Genomic DNA, 20302 nt, shown 5'->3' with positions numbered 1-20302 from the left:
ATATATTAATTTAATAATTTTTTAAAAAAATATCTAATATTGTAAGTCTTTGTCAAGACAATATCTAAACTTATGACATCATATCTCCTGCATAATGTATACCAAACAAGAAACAAGAATAAACAGATAGACGAGAAAGGACTATACGAAATTAAATTTAAATATATAGTACCTCTGATCTTACAAAGTTTCGGTTTCTTAACTCAAATTTACATTGAAGGGGAACAAGATATTTATTACAAGGAAAAAAATAATTTAAACACGACTAATCTCTAATAGCTTAGGATGATATCTCAAGAGTCAAAAAAAAAAAAATAATAACGAAGGTCCCTAAGAATTAACATAATGGAAATATCACTTGCCAATCAAGAAAAACTAAAAACATACCAGATATTCGTGAGAAGTCCAATATACTAACAGAGTACTTGTTACATATCTCATAATAAAATATGCAACAAAATATTCATTTGGTATACTATAGAAATAGTAGAATCACGAGGGTGTATCCGTATCTGGCGGAGTTTGTGAACGTACTCGTGAAGAAAATGATATATCTTTATATGGAAATGAAATTTTTTTATGGACACCTGGAGTTTCTTCCGGGGCCTCCGTAGTAAAAATAATTGCCCCAAACGCTATTTTTCCCGGCTTTTATGTTGTAGCAATTGGGATGATCGGCCAAAAGATGAAGATTGGATAAAGGGATCAAGTTATTATCCCAATCAACAACTTGCAAATTCCTGAAATAGGATGCTTTTCGGAATCCTTCGTCTGCAAAATGCCCGCTTCCCATTTGTGTTGATGTGTGGGATCCCATTGATCTAGTGTTCACTATTTCTCCTCCAAATTGAATCATGCTTGCGTGCCCTTGTAAGTGACTAAACATGAACGATGGCCAATACCCCACAAGGAGCCCGGGTCCGAATTCGAGCCACCAGTGTCCGTGTTTCGGATCCTGGAAACAAGTCACAAGAAGCCGTAGTAGATTAGCAGAGTTAACCATTGCTTGTTGCAAGCAAACTCAAACATTATTTGATGATTCCAAATTATCCGAACTTGAGTTTTGTTAGAAGTAGCGCAATAGATATGTATAAACATGAATTATTTTATTCTATAATATCCAAGTACTTTCAATGTGCAAATTTAAACATCTATATCACTTTTAGAAATAAATTCAATCTTAAACGAGCTTACTATATGAAGCTTCATAAAAATTGAATTTTCAATTAATAGAAACAATCTCGAACCAATAAATTAAGCATAAATAAGGACTCTGATTTGAGCACAAAAAGGTTAATTATTTTCAAAAAATTCGGGCGTCCAAATAAACTTGCTTAGTATATAGTAAAATTTTGTTTTTTCTTTTACTAGATTCCACATTTATTTGACTTCATTGGCTCTAATATCTTGATATCATTAGAATACGTGTCCAGTTAACCAACTTATGATTTGGGTTTTATTGGTTTTAATGTAAAAACAATCTTTATTTTAATATATTTTATGGTTTTATCTAATTATAACATTTACTTTATTTTTATACTCATTCAAGTTATATAGATAAAATCCTTAAATATATAATAGATACCATGATGTCTGCCTCTTAACATAAGATCATGAAACTCATTAGGAAGTGTATCATAATTCTAAACACGTTCCTAGTCGAATCAGTCGCCTAAAAAATTAGGATAAAGGTCGCTTGAACTTTAGACTAACATATGTGATGTAAACATCATTTTCACTGGTAAGGAAATGAAGATGTCCATTCATACAGATGAGTGATCATTTGATAATGGACTGAACAACCCTCCCTCGGACAGTCCAAGTGGTTATCATTTATCGAGTGAAATAGTATGTGGTTATGATTGTACATCATTAGTCCTTAGACTCAGGACAATGTATAAACTCTATGTACTAACATGCACTTTGATCCGTTTACCAACTTCATTGAGAGTAATAAGGTGGCGAGATTGGGTGTAGTTTTGGTATACGTAGAAGAAAATGCATTGTAGTTGGGAATTCATCGTTTGCCTTCGAACGAAGATATCTTAGGTGATCTATTGAGTTAATAGTGCGAGGAATCTCTGGGCAAATTAAGACATGTGCATTTTGAAAAGGTGTTTCCTCAGTTGCAAATACCATGTCACTATTATTACTCAAAGATACATTACATCGTTATCGAATTCATATGCAACTCTCAATATACCAATGGTTGCAGATTGGATCATGATATATGAGTTGAAAGGACCGTACTGTACACTAATCAAAACTTAAGGTTCATGCAGCAGTATTAGCGACACATAGGGGATCATGGATCGATGCTAGTAGACGCTCTTAACATGATCTATTGGGTGCAAGTAGAAATGAGTTCTGATATTCTTGGGTGTTGATGAAAAGAATGTGGCTATTTAGGGCATGTCCAAATAAGAATAAATGTTATTCTGAATCACATGGAGATATGAACCCACAACTAGCTATATTCTTAAACTATTTAAGGTTACAAAAGTAACAGATTCTATGTTCCCGTTCAGATAGTCAAAGTTTAAGGAGTTGAATTTGATGATTGTAGTTTGATGGAGATCAAACAAAATGCTTATAAAGGAGCTTACAAGTTGAATCCTGACAAGTGCAAGAATTGCACTTAATTTATATAAGAATCCACGTGAATTATGTTAGTTTCGGACAGAATTATGTTGGTATCTGTTGTTTTTGTGTCGTGCATGAGATAAACCACTATTGGACGATTAATGGCGACTAGAGTTGTTTTGAGCGTGAAATGTTGGTGGACAAGGGCCGCAACGCCAAGGATCAAGCGCTGCAACGCTAAGGCTTCAAGGATCAGACCAAGCGCCTAGGCGCTATACATCAGCGTCGCAACGCCTGAATGACCGAAAGACAAGAGCCTAGAAGCTAACCATCAGCGCTGCAGTGCTAGACCACTGAGCACCAAGCGCCTAGAGCAGCGCCGCGGCGCCACACCTTCGAGAGACGGGCGGCGCTAATGGCGGCGAGAACAAGCAAATGGGCTTCGATTTACGACCCGTTACGAGATATAAAAGAAGGAATAGGGTTTCAAAGCAAAGGAAAACCGTTTTTGGAGAGAAATTGACACGAGAGATAAGATGACGCATGAGACGAAGATCTGGAACGCGAAGATCGATCATGAAGACGAAGAACGACGAATCTGGGGACAGAGACGTCACTTCTGATTTGTCATCTAATCTTTCACTTCTTTAATTTCTTGGGTTGTGATGTCTAAATCTTCAAACATGTTTTGTTTTTGTTTAGATTTCGATATAAACTAATTTTCTAGTCTAGAGGATGATGTAGCTTTGTGGATACGATAATCTGACGTGGTTGTTTATATGATTGAATTTTTGTGGTTTAATTGTGTTTATTCGACTGCAATTTACTGGCCATAAATTTTTTGTTGTCTGATTGATTCTACAACTCAGGAGAGGGACTAGGATTCTAGATCATTAGAGACACGTTGTTGAATGTTTATATCGTTCGGAAGGCGTATAACTTTAGCGAGGCCTAGGTAAGGATATTGTGTGCATTTAAACCTAGATTCTTATTAGGAATGTATGGATCGAAGTTTGAATGATACAATTTATTCGTCACTTGGGAAGGGGGAATAAAATAATTAAGTGTTCTTGGCCATTGAATAATTGGAATTCATGGATATAAATTCAACCAGGAATAATTATCGTGGAAACTCAGTGAAATCACTCCTATAGATATTTTCTCTCATTGATAATTTCTCGATTCGGTGATTAGATTAATATTTATTTGCGATTAATTAATTTTCAGCAAACCAAACCTTTATTTGATTTTTCTAGATAAAGTCATGACTATTTTAATTACAAGCACTGATATATTTTTAGTTATACACTCCTCGTGAGAACGATACTTTACTTCCATATATTAAAACTTGACAATCATGTGCTTGCGAGTGGAAATTACGCAACAATTCCATAGGAAGGAAAAAATAGAAGTTAGTTTAACTGCTAATTGAGTAAGGAGATCAATGGAACTGTCAGTTTTGTTGAAGAAATTCACAAAATTATCAGCTACCAAAAATGGATCCATAGAAAATTTGATCTTCGAAATTTTTTAATTTTCATTATATAAACAAAATTTGTATCATTGGTACTGTCAAATCGTCGATCAAAGTTTTAATGAGTTCATAATTATATAATTAGTGAATTTGGAATATTTGCAGTAGTAACTATTAATATATATAAATTCTCATAAAACATTATAGAGAAGTCTAGAATTAATTAACTAATAAGTTAATTAAGTAAATTAAATAATGATTATTTAATTTTAAATATATGTTTATGCATATAGTATATGTGCATGTGTGTGTGTGTGTATATATATATATATATATACACACTTTGTCTGGAGATATAAATGTGTATATAAATATATAATGGATTATCAAAAGTTGATTAATTCATGATATAATAATATGATAATTTAATTAATGAAAAAACTAGGATTCCTAATCCCAGTAACATTGTATTTTAATAAATATGTTATCAAAAGATGATAACACATAACACACCATATAAGACACAAAAATACACAACAAAATTTCTCCTCTCCTCAAAAAACCTCTCGGCCAAAACGAAAATTTTGAAGAAAAATTTTCGACCGTGTGCTTCCTCCACCGCTACCTCGTTGCCGTTGCACCAACTCCAGATTTCTGAAATTCGGGTGTCCTAATCTCAACACAGAAATTGTTTGAGATCTCTAACGCGATCCAAACAAATAACAGTGTCTCCGATCTTATACTTGATTAGGCGATCAAAAGGAAGGAGATCCGTTCTAAAGGATATACAATAAAGACTATCACAGCTTAAGATCTGGAGTAATTTGGAGCCAGCGTCAAATACGCAAAAGTTAGCAATTCTAAACACCCTATGAATGTTTAAATTCATATGATGTACAAGGAACGTTTTTTAGCGTCGAAACAAAATTTTTAAACTTCTGCTGCATCTTGGGTATGAGAAAATGGTACTACAACATGAGACGTGTACACGAAAACCTAGTTTTTCGCTAGAAAGTTGGAAAGAACTTACATGGAATTAAGAATAGTATTGAGATTCCAAAGCTTCTAAGTAATAATATTGTTTTTGCGAGAAAGAGAATCAAAGCATGCCCTTCAGAAAGAAAAGAATCATGCCATATTTTATTAGAAAACATCCAAAAAAACAAAGCGTGGAAGATACAACATTCACTAATTAAGCACCTTAGTAAATCTATTAATAAAAAATTTTGTTGTGGGTCAACTAAATACTTTGTAAAGCTAATGACAAGCCATCGACTGCATACATGAGAATGTTGAGTGTCAAGTTTAAGACTCAGTGCTGGCTTTAAGATCCAATTGTAACAAATTCATCTTCAATTCGTAAAAAATAATGGAAAAACTTTGCATACCTTCCATATCATAATGCCGATATCGAATTGCCTAGAACTGTAAGATGACCTTGGAGAGATTGCTGCTCCAATGGCAATTCTGTTGTTAATTTGCACAAATCCGGAACATAGTAAATTGTAACATCCTGTTTCTTGGTATGCATCCGTCTGTTAATTCCCACACTTTCCGTCAGTAATATAGTTATAGCCTTGTTTTGATTGTGCTCCCTCCGTCCCCACTCATTTAGGTTTATGTATATTTTCTTGCAAACTGAGAAATTGTTTGGAAAGGTGCATTTTATAAAACAGTTTTACTATTTTTCCTTTATTTAATGAAGATTTTAGACGTAAATTTTTTACAAGTAAACGATTTTAAATAGGGCTATATTGATAAAAGAGTAAGGAAATGAATACTAAATATAGAAACCGAACTTTATAACCGAGAAGGATGAAAAAAGAAATTCAGCCTAGATGAATGGAACAGTGGGAGCAACAATCACTGTACACACACACACACACATATATATATGTATATAATTATATTGTCACAAATTAATACTAACTGTCCAATACGTGAAAAACCTAGGATAGTTGTCTCCATACAATTCCGGGCTGATCTGCAAATGGCACATAGTAACATTAGTTTTATCGGGGTTAATCTATGTTACACTAAGATTATTTCTCTCTCTATTTCAATATCGTTAGATCATGTGATCCCATGAAAGTTAACATATATATATATTAATAATCAAAGTATTACATATAATAATTGTTTTACGGTCAATTAACCCAAATCCCATGGTAAAATGAAGACAACAAATGAATTCGAGAGTTATTATCATCCATGTCCTTTATGGACAAATTAGGTGAGCATTTGAAATCCTGGTTACTGCGATCGTTCACTCGATTAAATTATCGGGCATTATATATATATATATATATATATATATATATATATATAGGTACAGACCTGCCAACCGGCTTCAATGGTGTTGAGATCACGACCAAAGGAACCAGAGATAAGCCATAATTGAGAGAGACTGAATTCGTATTCATCTGTCACGCGGGGCGCCCACACGTTCAGGCTGGCCTTGGCTCCGTAGTACTCCTCTCCATTCACAAATGCAACTGCATGCTGTATCGATGCAAGCACTAGTACTGATCAATAATTCATCAACATAATATGCTTTTGTTTTAAAAGTTTTTTTTTCCAAAATATTCTCAAAAATTACATCAGAAGACTGTGATATACGGTTGATTTTTATTTTTCCAAATTTTAATTTATATTTTTTTGGGTCTAGGGAACTTCGAATAGATTTATAATAACTGTAGTCGTGGTTTTTCTTGATTTAATTTTATTAAATAAATAAGTAATGAGATTATTTTTCATATAACATAATAATTATACTGACGTAAAACTATATATGCAGCAAACGATATATTATGTCACGTAAATGAGAAATTTCCTTGATGAGAGAAAACATAATATACGTAGAGACACTATAAAATACAGAATCAAGAACTTTAATGATATATCTAACCTCGTGATCTCTACTCATCGTGTCTCGTCGAACGCCCCTAGCGATTTTTTTACCGAATCTTTGAATCGAACTAGCCCTCAGAACATCTTTCTCTGCTGTTCTTCTTATCGGAATGCTTCCTTCCGGGCACGATTCACCGTTGTCGATCCATGATTGAAATATTCCTGTAATGGAGTCGATATTGGACGCATTGCTCTTTGGTCTGTCAGGTGGCTCCTGCAATCAAGCAAAACAAAAGATTTTTGAATTTTTGTTTTTTCAAGGATCGAGAATTGATATTTTGACATGTACAGTTGAAATTTGAGTAAATTTAAAACAGCCCGTTTGATATTTTCTCCTATATATCATCCATCTAGTCACAAAAATTAAATGTAACATGATCAAGAATATAGATATATATGTAATGTTCTAAATTATAACCAATAACCAAGAAATTAAATATATATGAAAAAGGAGAAAGAATAACAGTACCAGTGGCTTCTGTCCTTTGAGCTTAGGATGATCAAATGCTGGTTGATGATGAGCTAAAACACAATCTATTACATCACCATAAGGACTCTACAAACAAGTTATAAAATAAACGCAAAAAACTATAAAGAGTCAGCCCAATTATTCAAGAGAAAGAAAAGGAAATTCACGAAAACTCGGACCTCGTAGTGAAAGACTCATAAACCAGAATACATAACAACCTTAACTGTCTTGACCGCTTGCTTGTTGATCTTTTTAAGGTAACTCCTTATTCTCCTCAACTTATGCAACTCGTTCCGCGGCCGGAACGTTTGATTAGCCCGTAAATGGATACCGGCGAGGTTGGCGCCGGAGAAAACATGACTACTGAGAGAAGAAGCAATAACAAAGAAAGCTGCTAGAAATTTGAAAAAGATGGAATGAGAAAAAGCCATATATCTGGCAGGTGGTGTATTCGTGTGCTTGTCTGTTTCTTGAGGCAGAACTAGGTTGCGTTTGTATTCATTTGTAGATTGTCTTGTAATGACAATAAAACCGAGTCGAGTTTTTCTTTGTACTACAACAAAGTGTGGCACGCAATAGAAAAGTTAAAACAAAACACATTTGCGCTCTCTGATCATTTCATTACTTCTTTTGGGCACATGTTTGACAGATAGTGGACATACCCTTCTCTCTAACATGCACACTCCTCTCACTATCTGCGAGCACTTTTTTCCCAAATATTGAGATTGGATTCATCTTTAGTTTATTCTTTAATCATCTATCAGTTGTATGAAATTAGACTGAAAGAATTCCAATTTTTTATTTCACAGTGGAAGGAAGCTGTGATACAAGTGGGTCGTCGAGGAGTCTTGTAGACTGATTGTTCCGACGTAAAGGGAACATTCAAGGCACCCCAACAAGTTTATTTTTTAGCTCACATTTACCGCAAGAGAGTAGTGGTGAAAATTCAAAAGGATCTTAATTTTTTTTACGAGTGGTGTTTTCAGAGGCCGACAAATTTTTATTTTTGTCCAGGGCGCTTCTCCCAAAAAATATTTTTTTACTTTTATCGGGTTGGAGAAAAAAAATTGATGTGACAGAATTAACGCTCAATTCTAGGAAAATCCCAGATGCCACAGTTTTTTTTTTTTTTTTTTTTTTTTTTTTTTTTTTTTTTTTTTTTTTTTNTTTTTCATAGATGACCCAAATAAGATATCTGTCTCACAAAATACGATCAATGAGGTCGTCTCACACAAGTTTTGTTTTCATTATAAGCTATTTTAATTTTTCAGTCTCTTAGCAACATGGATGGTATACAGTAACATATCATATCAAAAAATACATATCTTATATCATATCGAAATTAACATATCAATTATACCGAAATATTTGGATATATCGATATTTCGGCACGAGATCGGTATATATCGTTTTATATAGTAAAAATACGTTGTATTTTTTTAAAAAAATAATTTTATTATTTAAATATATTATATATTTTTTAATTTATATATATTATTTCAATGTATACCAAAAATTTTAAATTTCATACCGTCGAAAATTTCAGTATCGATATCATAAGGTGTTTAAAAATTCGGTGAAATCGATATTTTTCAGTACGGTAACCTCGATATATCGAAAATTTTGTATTTTTCCCCACCCCTACTTAGCCATCTTGTTTATGTGTTTCAACTCCCTCGTTACTTTAAAATTCGGTATTTTTTGGTACGGTAACTTATTGATGTCAATTTTCGAGTGAAATTTTTCCTTTCTATTTTCCATTGACTTTAGCTTGCTTCTTAGACTTTTTTGGTGCAGTCATAAAAACATTATCACTTGTTTCTATCAACAACCTTATTTCTATGTGAACACACATAGTCATCAATTCCTTGTTTGACCAATTATCCTTATGTTTTAGGAAATTTTGAAAGGTCCATATTATTGTGTAAGAGTGCATAAAATTAAATGCACAAGAAAAGAACCAAATATTTTCACTCAAGTGTTTTCAATTGAGCCGCTATGTCCTTCATCTTCATGATGTGCTCCCACACGCCTTTTACGCTAGTGAACCTTAGTGATGAAAACTCCATTATTAAGGTGTTGGCATATGAAGTTGCAAATTATTCATCAATTTCCTTAAGTAGGTCATTGACTTTTTCATGCCCTTCAATCGAACTACAAATAACAGCAGAGATCTTACTCTTTATGAACATAACGCAGATGAGATTAAATCGCTCCTGTTTTCATAAAGTTCAAGCTCATCGGATATGCTGAATTCATTTATAGTAGGTGGTCTGTCTTTCCTCATGGCATAGTCAATATACATTTACCCTATTTGAATGAATTTTTTTCTTTCTGACTTTTTAATTATCACCCTTAAGTTAGGGGATATCACAATTTATATTAGAAAAATTAAGCTCAAAATATTTTAAGTAATTTAAAAATGTCATATTTTACTAATGTAAATCATATACAAAAAAATATAGTGACATCAAACTTGCATTTGGACTAAAGTTTTAATTCAATTAAATTTTATGTCACTTTATAATAAACTATCAAAATAATTTTTCTTAGCTCATGTGGGTAAATTAAGAAAAATATATTTTTTAAATTTTATCCTAATTAATCATATAAATATAATAAAAGTCTCTATGAGATAAAATTTATCACATTTACATAATTAATCATAATTTTTTCTACTATAATTTTTCATAATTATGGGTGTTGTGGCTAAACCCCAATTCTTTTTAAAATTATACGATTCATTGGACAAAATTTCGGCTTCACTTAATTCTTTATATAATAATTATTTAATAACACAATCAACAATTTCCAAGAGTACTATCAGGAAATAGGTGATGTTAAGGTCCTTTAAATACTTAAGTTCTAGACATAACGACGTTTCTCGGGACACCAGTGCAAGTTAAGACAATTTAAATTGCTCTATGATGAAAACATTCAACTTATGTTTTCATGTGTATTTCATAATTATTATTACTTAAGTATCCATATTATTGATATTTATCAGCCAAATTTAATTTAATTTGTTCATAAAAAATTATGAAACTAAATATAATTTAATATTTGAAATTTTTTAAAACCATAATATATAATTTCATGCAAGATAAATGAATAAATCACAATATTTGACATATCTTATCCAAAAAAAATTTAAACATGCAAAATATCCATAATTTTGAAAATATAATATTTCAAAAATCAAAATTTTAAAATTTTAAGCAATAAAAAAATATTTAAAATTTTAAAACCCCCAATTTTTAAAAATCTCCAAATTCAAAACCCTAATTTTTGAAACACCAACACCCTAGCCCCAAAATGGAATCATCTTCCTGCCACCTTCTCCGGTGAAATTGTCGACCATCGACTAATGAAAGATCGACCTCGTCCGACAACTCTTCTACAGTGAACATGGCCGGAAAATGAAAATTAATTCTTCTTGTTTTGAAATCGTGCAGGCGGCGGCGGGTATGTAATTTTCGAACAAACAACGGCATGCCATGGTCTGATGTCATCACATCGTGATAGGCTCATCTTTGACGACCTTTCCTTTCCATCGCTGCTGCATGAATGGTCGGAGATCAGACAGAAATCGGTCAAAACAGACAGAAAAATCGTGTTGGCTGAAGGCGAGATTTTACTGCCAAGACACCGACTTCGTTCTCCGACGAATGACATAGTTGGTCGCCCCGATGTGGGCTTTCGGCTAATGAATTCAATCGCCAGAGTTGGGTTCTGTACGGCGACTAATTTGGTTGATTTCAATGGTAAGATTTTTTGTCGAATTTTGGTTGAATTTCGAAAATTGCACATAAATAAATTTGTATTTTTCAAAAAAGAAAATCTTAATCATGTCAAGACAAAGTTAAAGCTCGCTCTGATACCAACTATGAATGTATTCATGTTTGGTACTAAATAAAATGATACTGAATGAGAAAAATAGATCGAATTATTACTTCCCGTTGAATTGAACAAAGTCTTGAACACCTCCTTAAATATCTTATAATTGCTTGAGAGTTTTATAAACACTCCAAACCTCACTATAGATGGTTTTATATAACTTTTGGCGTATGCTTAGAGACATCAAATACCACTATATATAGAAAAATAGTATCATCATCGAGTAAATTTGAATTAATTATTGTAGATCATCATAATGAGATGTTTTGTATTTCAAAATACGATAAACTTATGAAGATAAAATTTTCCACTTCTAAATCCCTATAAATATATATGACTATTAGATAATATAAAGTTTTTGTATAATTAAATCTTTATTCATTATTATCATATGTTCCACTTAATAGGATATGATTTGATATCTTGATAAATATTTTCAACATTTATCAGCCAGATATTACATATTGTTCATCACCTCATCTTTCAAACAAAAATATGCATAGTCAAGACATTTGGCTTATCTGTTTCGGATTCCAACGGGGGATCTATAAACATTTACAATATAAGTCATTTATTTGATCAAAGTTGTTGCATCTAAACTATGACTTTCAATGTTAAAAATTTTATCAACTAATTTCTTTTATGCAAACTAGATATTTGTTATATTATCAAGCATTTACCATCAGGAAAAAAAAAAAAGAAGACAAATAAAGAATTAATCTCCAGATTTTAATTTCATGTTGGACCATCTTCAATTCGAACACATGCTTGTCTCTGACTAGTCATGATTACTGTACCATTTTCTTTTACGAAGAATACATTTTTTTTTCTAAGTACAAGTCACATGTGTAATATTTAGACTACGTTTGGTAAGAGGGATTAGGTGGATTTATGATTTTTTAATTACCTAATCTCATGTTTGGTAGGATTTTTATTTAATCAAGTCAATCATTCTTATAAATGATTAAGTTATATCTATTGGCATAAATAATCAATCCTCACCCCCTGAGATCACCACTATTTCTCGCCACCGACCGCCGCCGCCGCCGACCGACGACCGCCGCGACTGCGGCAGACCGCCGCCGCATGCCGACGACCACCTCCGGCCGGCCGACTGCCCGCCGTCAGCCACCACACCGTCGTCGTCGCCGAAGTGGATGGGTAATTTTGTCAATTTATCAAAAAATTCTTAATTATCTCATTCTTAATAATCATACCAAACATAATATTATTTTATCATTATATATTATATTTCTACTTCAATCATTTTTTTTTTTATCATTTATCCCTTAATCATTTCATAATTTTATCATTCAACCAAACGTTAATAAATAGATATGAAAATGTAGCACTGAATCGTTTGTTATTTTAATAAAAATTATAATTGTTGATAATAATATTATTCAAATATTTTAAATTGTATAACAACACAAACAAATATATTTCGATTGATCTATCCAATAATAATTATTACAACTTCCCAGCTTTGGGTTGATTCGAGGCTTGGAGCTACCCGATGGTCAATCACATCACACATTTACCTTCGAATAATTTATCCAAATTTTTTGGGAAGGATGCAGAATATGGACAGATGAATCAGTCGTGCGAGTTTGCGACTCTGGTGTATATGAGGAATTTGGGAGGGAGATTTCAAATTTTATTTTTTTTAAAAAAATAATTAACAATAAAGTAGAATTCCAAATTTTTTTTATCGATCAAGGGGTTAAAAAGTGGAAATTTTATTGCTTCTAATTTTAATGTGGTACAAATAAAATTTGTAAATATTATAATTTTATTATTTGATACGAAATATAAGACTTTATGTCTTCACTTTATTCACATTCGAGTTTAAAAAAATAAAAATTAAAAATAATTATGCTATATATATATATATATATTAATTATTATCTCATATCAAGAATTTCAAACCTTTATATCCCACAAGTTGAGCCTACGAATTGTGGCGATCCTTATTTCATGATTTATTGTCCCCTTTTCTTGAATATCGACGTCATGTCCAATGACCTGTGATGTCATTTTTAAGCGAGGCTGACGCTTTTTGCTGCTTAAATTAAATAACATTCTGTGGCATCCAACCACCAAAATTATTGAAAGAGCCTACCCATTGAATTCCCTCTTCAAATAATTATTTGATCAACATTTCAAAATTTTCGTACAAAATGTGGTTAATTATTATTATTATTACATATCGCTGTGTGAGTAACGTTCAAAGCAATTTCATATCCGATATAAACATTAATCCGTTGCCTGATTAAATATAATATTGAGTCGGATCATGACCCAATTATTATTTATCCTAATAAATTGAATCATTTATTTGATCTATCCACTGAAGACAAAAACTTGTGTGAGACGGTCTCACATGTCGTATTTTGTGAGACTGTTATCTTATTTGGGTCATCTATGAAAAAATATTACTTTTTATGCTAAGAGTATTACTTTTTATTGTGAATATCGGTAGGGTTGACCTGTCTCACAGATAAATAATCGTGAGACCATCGCGGACTCCCTACTAAATCGAATTCAGTCTCTTTCTAATTATATATTCAATAGTTTATACTATCGTCTGCTATAGTAGGTAGAGGCCCTCCTCATTCTTGCTATTTAATTTTCATTATCATCAATTTATTTATTTATAAATAATTTTGGGTATCTCTTCTCTTATTTTATGAAAAGAGCCACTCACATTCTCATCAGCAAAGGAATTTAGGAACTTTGAGGAATATTGGCCAATTACACGTCACTCTCGTTTCCCAACAATAGAGTCTGCCATTTTTATTTATTTATTATTATTTTTTGTGCACACACATTACATACTTTTTGCGAAGTTGGTTGGTTGGCTAGCATGAATGAGAGTTACCATTTTCAATTCCACAATTAATCCCACATAAATTACGCATTTATTGGAGTTTGAATATTTGGGCTTCTTTGAATGAATAATAATTTAAACAATTTAGAACAACAATGTCGTTTGTATTGATATTTGTTATTAGTTTTTAAACAATTTAGAACAACAATGTCGTTCGTATTGATATTTGTTATTAGTTTTTGGCTTATCTAGCTTTGTTGAACTTCGGCCAAACTTCGAATAAAATAAAAATATGTAATCAACTAATGTCTCATTGTTCGCACTAAAAAATAAATAATGACACATTCATTCTCTCTTTTTATCTTTATTTTTTAAATAAGTAGAATTATAACTATTTGTTATGATAAATTGGGAAGGCTGTCAAAAAAGTTGAGTAGAACATACTCCAAGATTAAATTTTAATGTCATATATACATCTATGTTCTTTACAATTTTCAAGAGCATTCACATATGGAGATTATTAATTTTCATTCTTTTAGGGTGTGTTTGGTTGATGTGATTAACTAAGGATAGATGAATAATCACATAGTTATCTAATGTTTGGCTAAAATTTTAAGATATATTAATAATAATTTTGACCCGGTTTAAGACCTAATTTTATGATTAATTATTTGATTATTAATCAAACAGATTAAGTGGGATAAGTTATCAACACACCACAAATTACATTTTTATCCTCTTATCTCTTATGAAAATAAATATTTATTAAATTCTAATTTATTGTGTTTAATGATTACCGTAATATTTTCAAATATATTTCTAATAAATATATTTAAATTAATTTTAATAAACATAAATTATAATTATAAATATTTAATTATCTATCAAATTATTTTAAGAATATTTATAATTATTTTAAGAAAAAACAATAATATTGTAATTATTACTAAAACTTTATTTAAATTAACATTCAAAATATTATTGCTATTTTAATTATTAAAGTAAATGCATATTTACAAATTTATTTCTAATAAATATATTTAAATTAATTTTAATAAATGTAAATTATAATTATAAATATTAATTATTAATCCAATTATTTTAAGAATATATATTTAATTAACATTTGGGGTATTTTGGTCATTACAATAAAATTTACAAAATTAATCCATCATTTTAAAATCATACTAAACACCATGTTATTTATCACACCATACTATTAATCCATACATCTCATTTTTTAATCACTCTAATTATTAATCGTTTACTTATCCTATCACACGTAGATGTATATCCTATCAATTAAGTTAATTGAAGCTCCATGTAGTGGCGGAGCAACATAAAGCAGGGGTGCCCAATTTTTTTAAAATTTTATATATATTAATTTTAAATTAATTTAGTATTAGGAGTTACTCAATTTTAAAAATTAAAAGATTTCGAAGTTTAAATTAAGTAAGATTAATAATATGTGTGTCTTAATGATTCTAACTATGGGCGACTTTAATGAATTATGTGAGAAGTTATTATGTGACCAGGGATTAATTTCGGTTTAAGAAAAAATTATTTTTACTTAATTAACAAATTCTAAAAACAAGAACAAATTTGCAACAAGAATCATTTGCATGAAGTAAAATTTGAAGATCCAAAGGTCCGAGTGGTCTGGTTTGGCCCAACAAGAAAAGCAAAAGCACTTTACAGCCCAAATCAAGAAACAAAGAAACCGTCGGAAAATAAATACACAATCTCTTCTTCCCACTCAAAAAAAGGGCACTTCGGATTGATCCGGTTTATATTTGGTAGGGGTGTAAATTCGGTTGGATTGGATTGAGTTGGGTTGAACAATAGTGCTATTCAAAAATTTCTCAACCCAAACCGAACCCGAACCCGAACCCGAGCTAACCCGAAAATTTTTAACCATAATTGAATTTTTTTTAAATTTTTTTTAAGAAAATTAAAAAAAAATTAATTTAAATATATAATAACAAAATATGTCTCGTATATACGATTTAATCTGAAAATCTAATTATACAAAAATAAAGTATATTTATTAAATAAAATAAACAATTATTTAAAAAAAATGTTCAGAATAAATATTAAATTATGAAAATTTATGATCGAAATATATAATAAATATTTTTTTCAGATATATAAAATGTAAGCAATATGGATAGGATTGGGTAACAAATTCGTCAAACATAATCTGTGATGATTATAAGAGTTTTTGTAAATATGCTAAAAAGAAATTGGATTAGAAATTTGAAATGCTTGGGTGATTGGAGTAAGGTTTGATCCGCGGTCCGCGTTCCTCGGGAAACCTTGAGCTAAGTTAGAGCAGATTACAATCTGTTTGATGAAATGTCGCAGTGCCTTAGGCTCCCCCATCCACTCCATTTGAAGCTTATCTCTATCCGTTCGAAGAAACCAACTCAGCATTTCATGCTTTGTGTTCGAAATTGTTCTGTGAATCCGGAGAATGCTCGCAGGGTAATTTCGTTGCGATTTTTCGGGTGTTTTGTGTGTGTGTTCTGAGAATGTTCCACTAAAGTTAATGCTGCTTTTCCTCTGAATTTTCTTTCGTTGTGGTTTTCTAATTTGTTTGCTGTTAAATTCTGGTTCAAATTTAGAGGTGAAATTGGAGAGTTTGTTCCAGTTACTGTTTAAATGAGGGTTTAATAATTCTTGGTTTCCTCATAGGTTTCCAAACGAAATGGATTGGATTAAAATCCATAGTTAGGCTAATAAATTTATCATTTTTATTTTGCTTTGAAATTCTGAATTATTATTCTTAAAATGATGACTTACAAGCTAAGGATTCCAGGCCGAATTCTTCAATTCGAAAACAACCTAAAGTTACATTTGGGTAGGTGGATTGAAATGACTGAATTTCAAATTCAAAGAAGTTAGTTCGGTATTCTATTTTTCCACCTTTTGTTCAAGTGTATTTTTGTAAACATTTTAAAGGATAGATTTTCGAATGGTTTGATTCGAACTCCTGCTTCAAATTCAAAAACAGCCAACCAAACGCAGCTTAAGGGAGCATTTAACTCCTTGCTCACTATTATGTTTTTGAGGTTACTCGGTCGCTTCTATCTATCCTTTTCATTATTTAGGAGTTTGGCAGTTTGTGTCCCTAATCAACTCTTGCATGCTGCAGTTGGTGGCAGCAGTCAAAGTAAAGCTTGAGAAAGAATATAGTAGTCTTCCAGTGGGCAAAAATGGAAGAGATGATGAAGAGATGATTCTTTGGTTTCTGAAGGACCGACGGTTTTCTGTGGATGACACTGTCTCCAAATTGACCAAAGCAATTGTAATTCTTATTCGTAGTCTCTGTTATTCTGATACATTCAAGTCCAATCTCCTAGCTTGATGGATGTCAAACCCTGGAAGCTTGTTCCCGTTTCCTCTGTTTCTTTTCTATCCCAAACCTGGACGCCAAAATTTTCCCGTTGCTCATGAAGATATTTTCTTTTGTTGCTAAAATAAGAAAATAAATAAAAAAATCCCCGCGCATACAGTTTCTGTGAGACCCCCTTACTTTTTCATGCTTATAGAGATTATTCTTTGTTGATTCATGTACAATGTGAAATTTCATAAACAGAGATGGCGGCATGAATTTGGTGTATCTGAATTGTCGGAAGAATCGGTGAAGAGGGTTGTGGAATCTGGAAAAGCTTACGTGCATGATTATCTTGACGTTTATGACAGACCAGTGCTAATAGTAGATGTCTCCAAACATTTTCCAGGGGTAAATCTATTGCATGAACTGCCTAATACTTATTTTTACTCTCAACCCATTGTTTCTGTGACTGTTTGTTATTCGAAAAATTAAAAGGAGCCATATAAATTGTTTTTAAGAAGTTGAAGCCCTTTTTCTTATAGAAAACCGCCTTTTGGCCACATAACTGAGTATTGGATTCACCCTTTTAAATGTTTTTTTTAGTACAGGTAGGTAAACCTCATTATTTGTATTATATTCGACTTATTAGTAAAATATTTTATGTGAAAACTCTGGCATACACTTTAAGTGAATTTAACTTATACCACCTTGTTTATCAGTCAACACAAACTTTAAACCCATACTGAAATTGAATTGACTACTCAAGTTGCCATGGGCCAATAGGTTTATATGTCATTACACATTAACATAGATGTGAAACAAATTAAATGTTTTTGACACACAAGTCCTTCAAAAAAATGTCTTTATCAGATGAGAATATGTAGTCTTCATGCTTAGTTAATTTGATATTCATCATATACATTGACACAGAAGCAGGACGTGATTGAAGATCAACAGCTCTGTGTATATATGATTGAGAAGGCACTAAGCAAATTTCCAGACGGAAAGCAGGAAATACTTGGCATTATTGATCTTCGAGAATTCAGGACACAAAATGTTGATATTAATTTCATAGCATTTGTGGTAAATGCCTGTATATATAGTGTTTTGCAATCTTTCTAACTGCGCCTTATTTTGTGGTTTAGGTCTGAATAATTTTCCAGTTTGTTGTTACTGTGTCTTGAAGCTGGGTTTTCACTGCTGGGTTACTAATTTGCTTCATATGCGTTGTGGCCAAAAACAATATTTTGTTTGATGGGTCTGAACCAATTTCTAAATGTTCTCACTATCTGGGTAAATAGTTTGCTTCATGGTACCTATCTGCGACGAAACGATAAAATGGAAAAGAAATGGTGTTTCCCATGTCACGTTTGTAAAACCTGTTCCTTTTTCAGGAATGTACAACTTTCAGAGTAGTCTCACATCCTCCAACTACTGATTAGCGAACTTCATTAATATAAATTATTCAACTTTGTTGACCGTGTATTTGTTGATGACATCCTAGCTCTTTCAGCTTCATTCTTCTTCATATATTTTCTTTTGGTCATTGCCACCGATATATATTTGGTGTGGAGTTGTGTACCAAGTATTTTGACTCTTTCCTGGCTTGTTTCTTTTACTTTTTCCCATTCTCGGTAAAGGTTATTAATTCTTGTGGAAGTGGAACACCAGGGATGAAATATCTTACAAATACCTGTCCACGTGCAGTTTGACGCATTCTACTGCTATTATCCGAGGCGATTAGGTCAAGTTCTTTTCGTGGATGCTCCATTTATATTTAAACCAGTTTGGCAGCTGATTAAGCCTTTGTTGAAATCTTATGCATCTTTGGTGAGCATCTCTTATGATACTTTAGCTTTTATGTTCTTGAAACATTTTTACCATCTTATTCAAGGTTTATGTGCTAAACATCTCAAACCACATGCCGTCTCATCCTTGCTTAGTTCCCCTAGATTCCATGTTGTGGGTTAAATTGCTTTTACTGGATTAATTTATCTAGTACCGGGTCTGATAAGTTTTCATCTTGGTGTTTCTGATGAATATTCTCCATCAATATTGTTGAGAAGCAACAAGTCTGTATTGACCTGTGAAGCTGCTTCTGTATTAGAGCGATCGACTGCCACACATTCTAATAGATCTAACCTACATCATTGTTAATCACTGTTAGTTATTGTTATAATAGATGTGCTCGATCCTATAACCAGAATTAGAGTTAATATTACATGTTTGATTGCTAAGATGTACCAGTTGGAGAAATTCATGGGGAGAAGATCATTAGGGAGTAACAGTTGTTAGTAGATATAGTTTCTCTTACGGCAACGAACACAGTTGTGCATATATCCGACATTCATTTTCATTTCCTCACTTGCCATACTGTCATATTTGTTCGCTTATGATTATGATTTGTAGGTGAAATTTTGCTCGGCGGATGACGTTAGAAAGGAGTATTTTGCAGAAGATAAGGTTCCAGCTAACTTTAGGGATTGATGATGACCTTAAGCTGGTAAGAAGCACTGGCATATAGAGATTCTATACATGCTTAAGTAAACCTGAGTACATATGTGTAACGGGAAATTTTCCACTTACTATTGAAGCCATGTTCTCCTATATTCTCTCCTATACATTTTCAAATTTTGTAAATATTGGGTTCGAAACTCGTTAGAAATATCTCTTTAACTCAAATTTAATAATAAAAAAATTGATTAATAATTAATAGGAGCTATAATATTCTAATTATAACGCTTCTTGTGATTTAAAAATACATTTTATATTTAACAATTTTAAAATTCATAATACTTTTGA

The 20302-nt window shown here is 31.8% G+C and overlaps 2 protein-coding genes across 4 annotated transcripts; one reads left to right on the top strand and one right to left on the bottom strand.

Moving 5' to 3' along the window:
• Positions 1-534: 534 nt before the first annotated feature.
• LOC140976723 (protein neprosin-like) lies at positions 535-8115 on the bottom strand. The gene is made up of 7 exons (XM_073440989.1): positions 7655-8115; positions 7437-7523; positions 6966-7181; positions 6395-6559; positions 5988-6041; positions 5446-5592; positions 535-955 (listed from the first exon to the last, which is right to left on the bottom strand). Exons 1-7 carry the CDS (start codon positions 7865-7867, stop codon positions 578-580), a joined length of 1260 nt encoding a protein of 419 aa, XP_073297090.1. The 5' UTR covers positions 7868-8115; the 3' UTR covers positions 535-577.
• Positions 8116-16346: 8231 nt separating this feature from the next.
• Positions 16347-20159, top strand: LOC140976720 (uncharacterized). Of its 3 annotated transcripts, XM_073440986.1 has the most exons (6): positions 16353-16647; positions 17318-17470; positions 17762-17908; positions 18431-18583; positions 19208-19330; positions 19910-20154. In XM_073440986.1, exons 1-6 carry the CDS (start codon positions 16519-16521, stop codon positions 19985-19987), a joined length of 783 nt encoding a protein of 260 aa, XP_073297087.1. In that variant the 5' UTR covers positions 16353-16518; the 3' UTR covers positions 19988-20154. The 3 variants fall into 3 exon arrangements, with proteins under 3 accessions (XP_073297088.1, XP_073297089.1, XP_073297087.1); XM_073440987.1 differs by lacking the exon at positions 17762-17908 and having other exon boundaries at positions 16347-16647; positions 19910-20159; XM_073440988.1 differs by lacking the exon at positions 18431-18583 and having other exon boundaries at positions 16349-16647; positions 19910-20158.
• The last annotated feature ends 143 nt before the right edge of the window (positions 20160-20302 follow it).

This window comes from Primulina huaijiensis, chromosome 5, assembly GCF_012295235.1.
Source record: "Primulina huaijiensis isolate GDHJ02 chromosome 5, ASM1229523v2, whole genome shotgun sequence".
Taxonomy (NCBI): domain Eukaryota; kingdom Viridiplantae; phylum Streptophyta; class Magnoliopsida; order Lamiales; family Gesneriaceae; genus Primulina; species Primulina huaijiensis.
The sequence above is the reverse complement of the archived record's forward strand: the minus strand, read 5'-3'. Positions and strand labels throughout refer to the sequence as shown.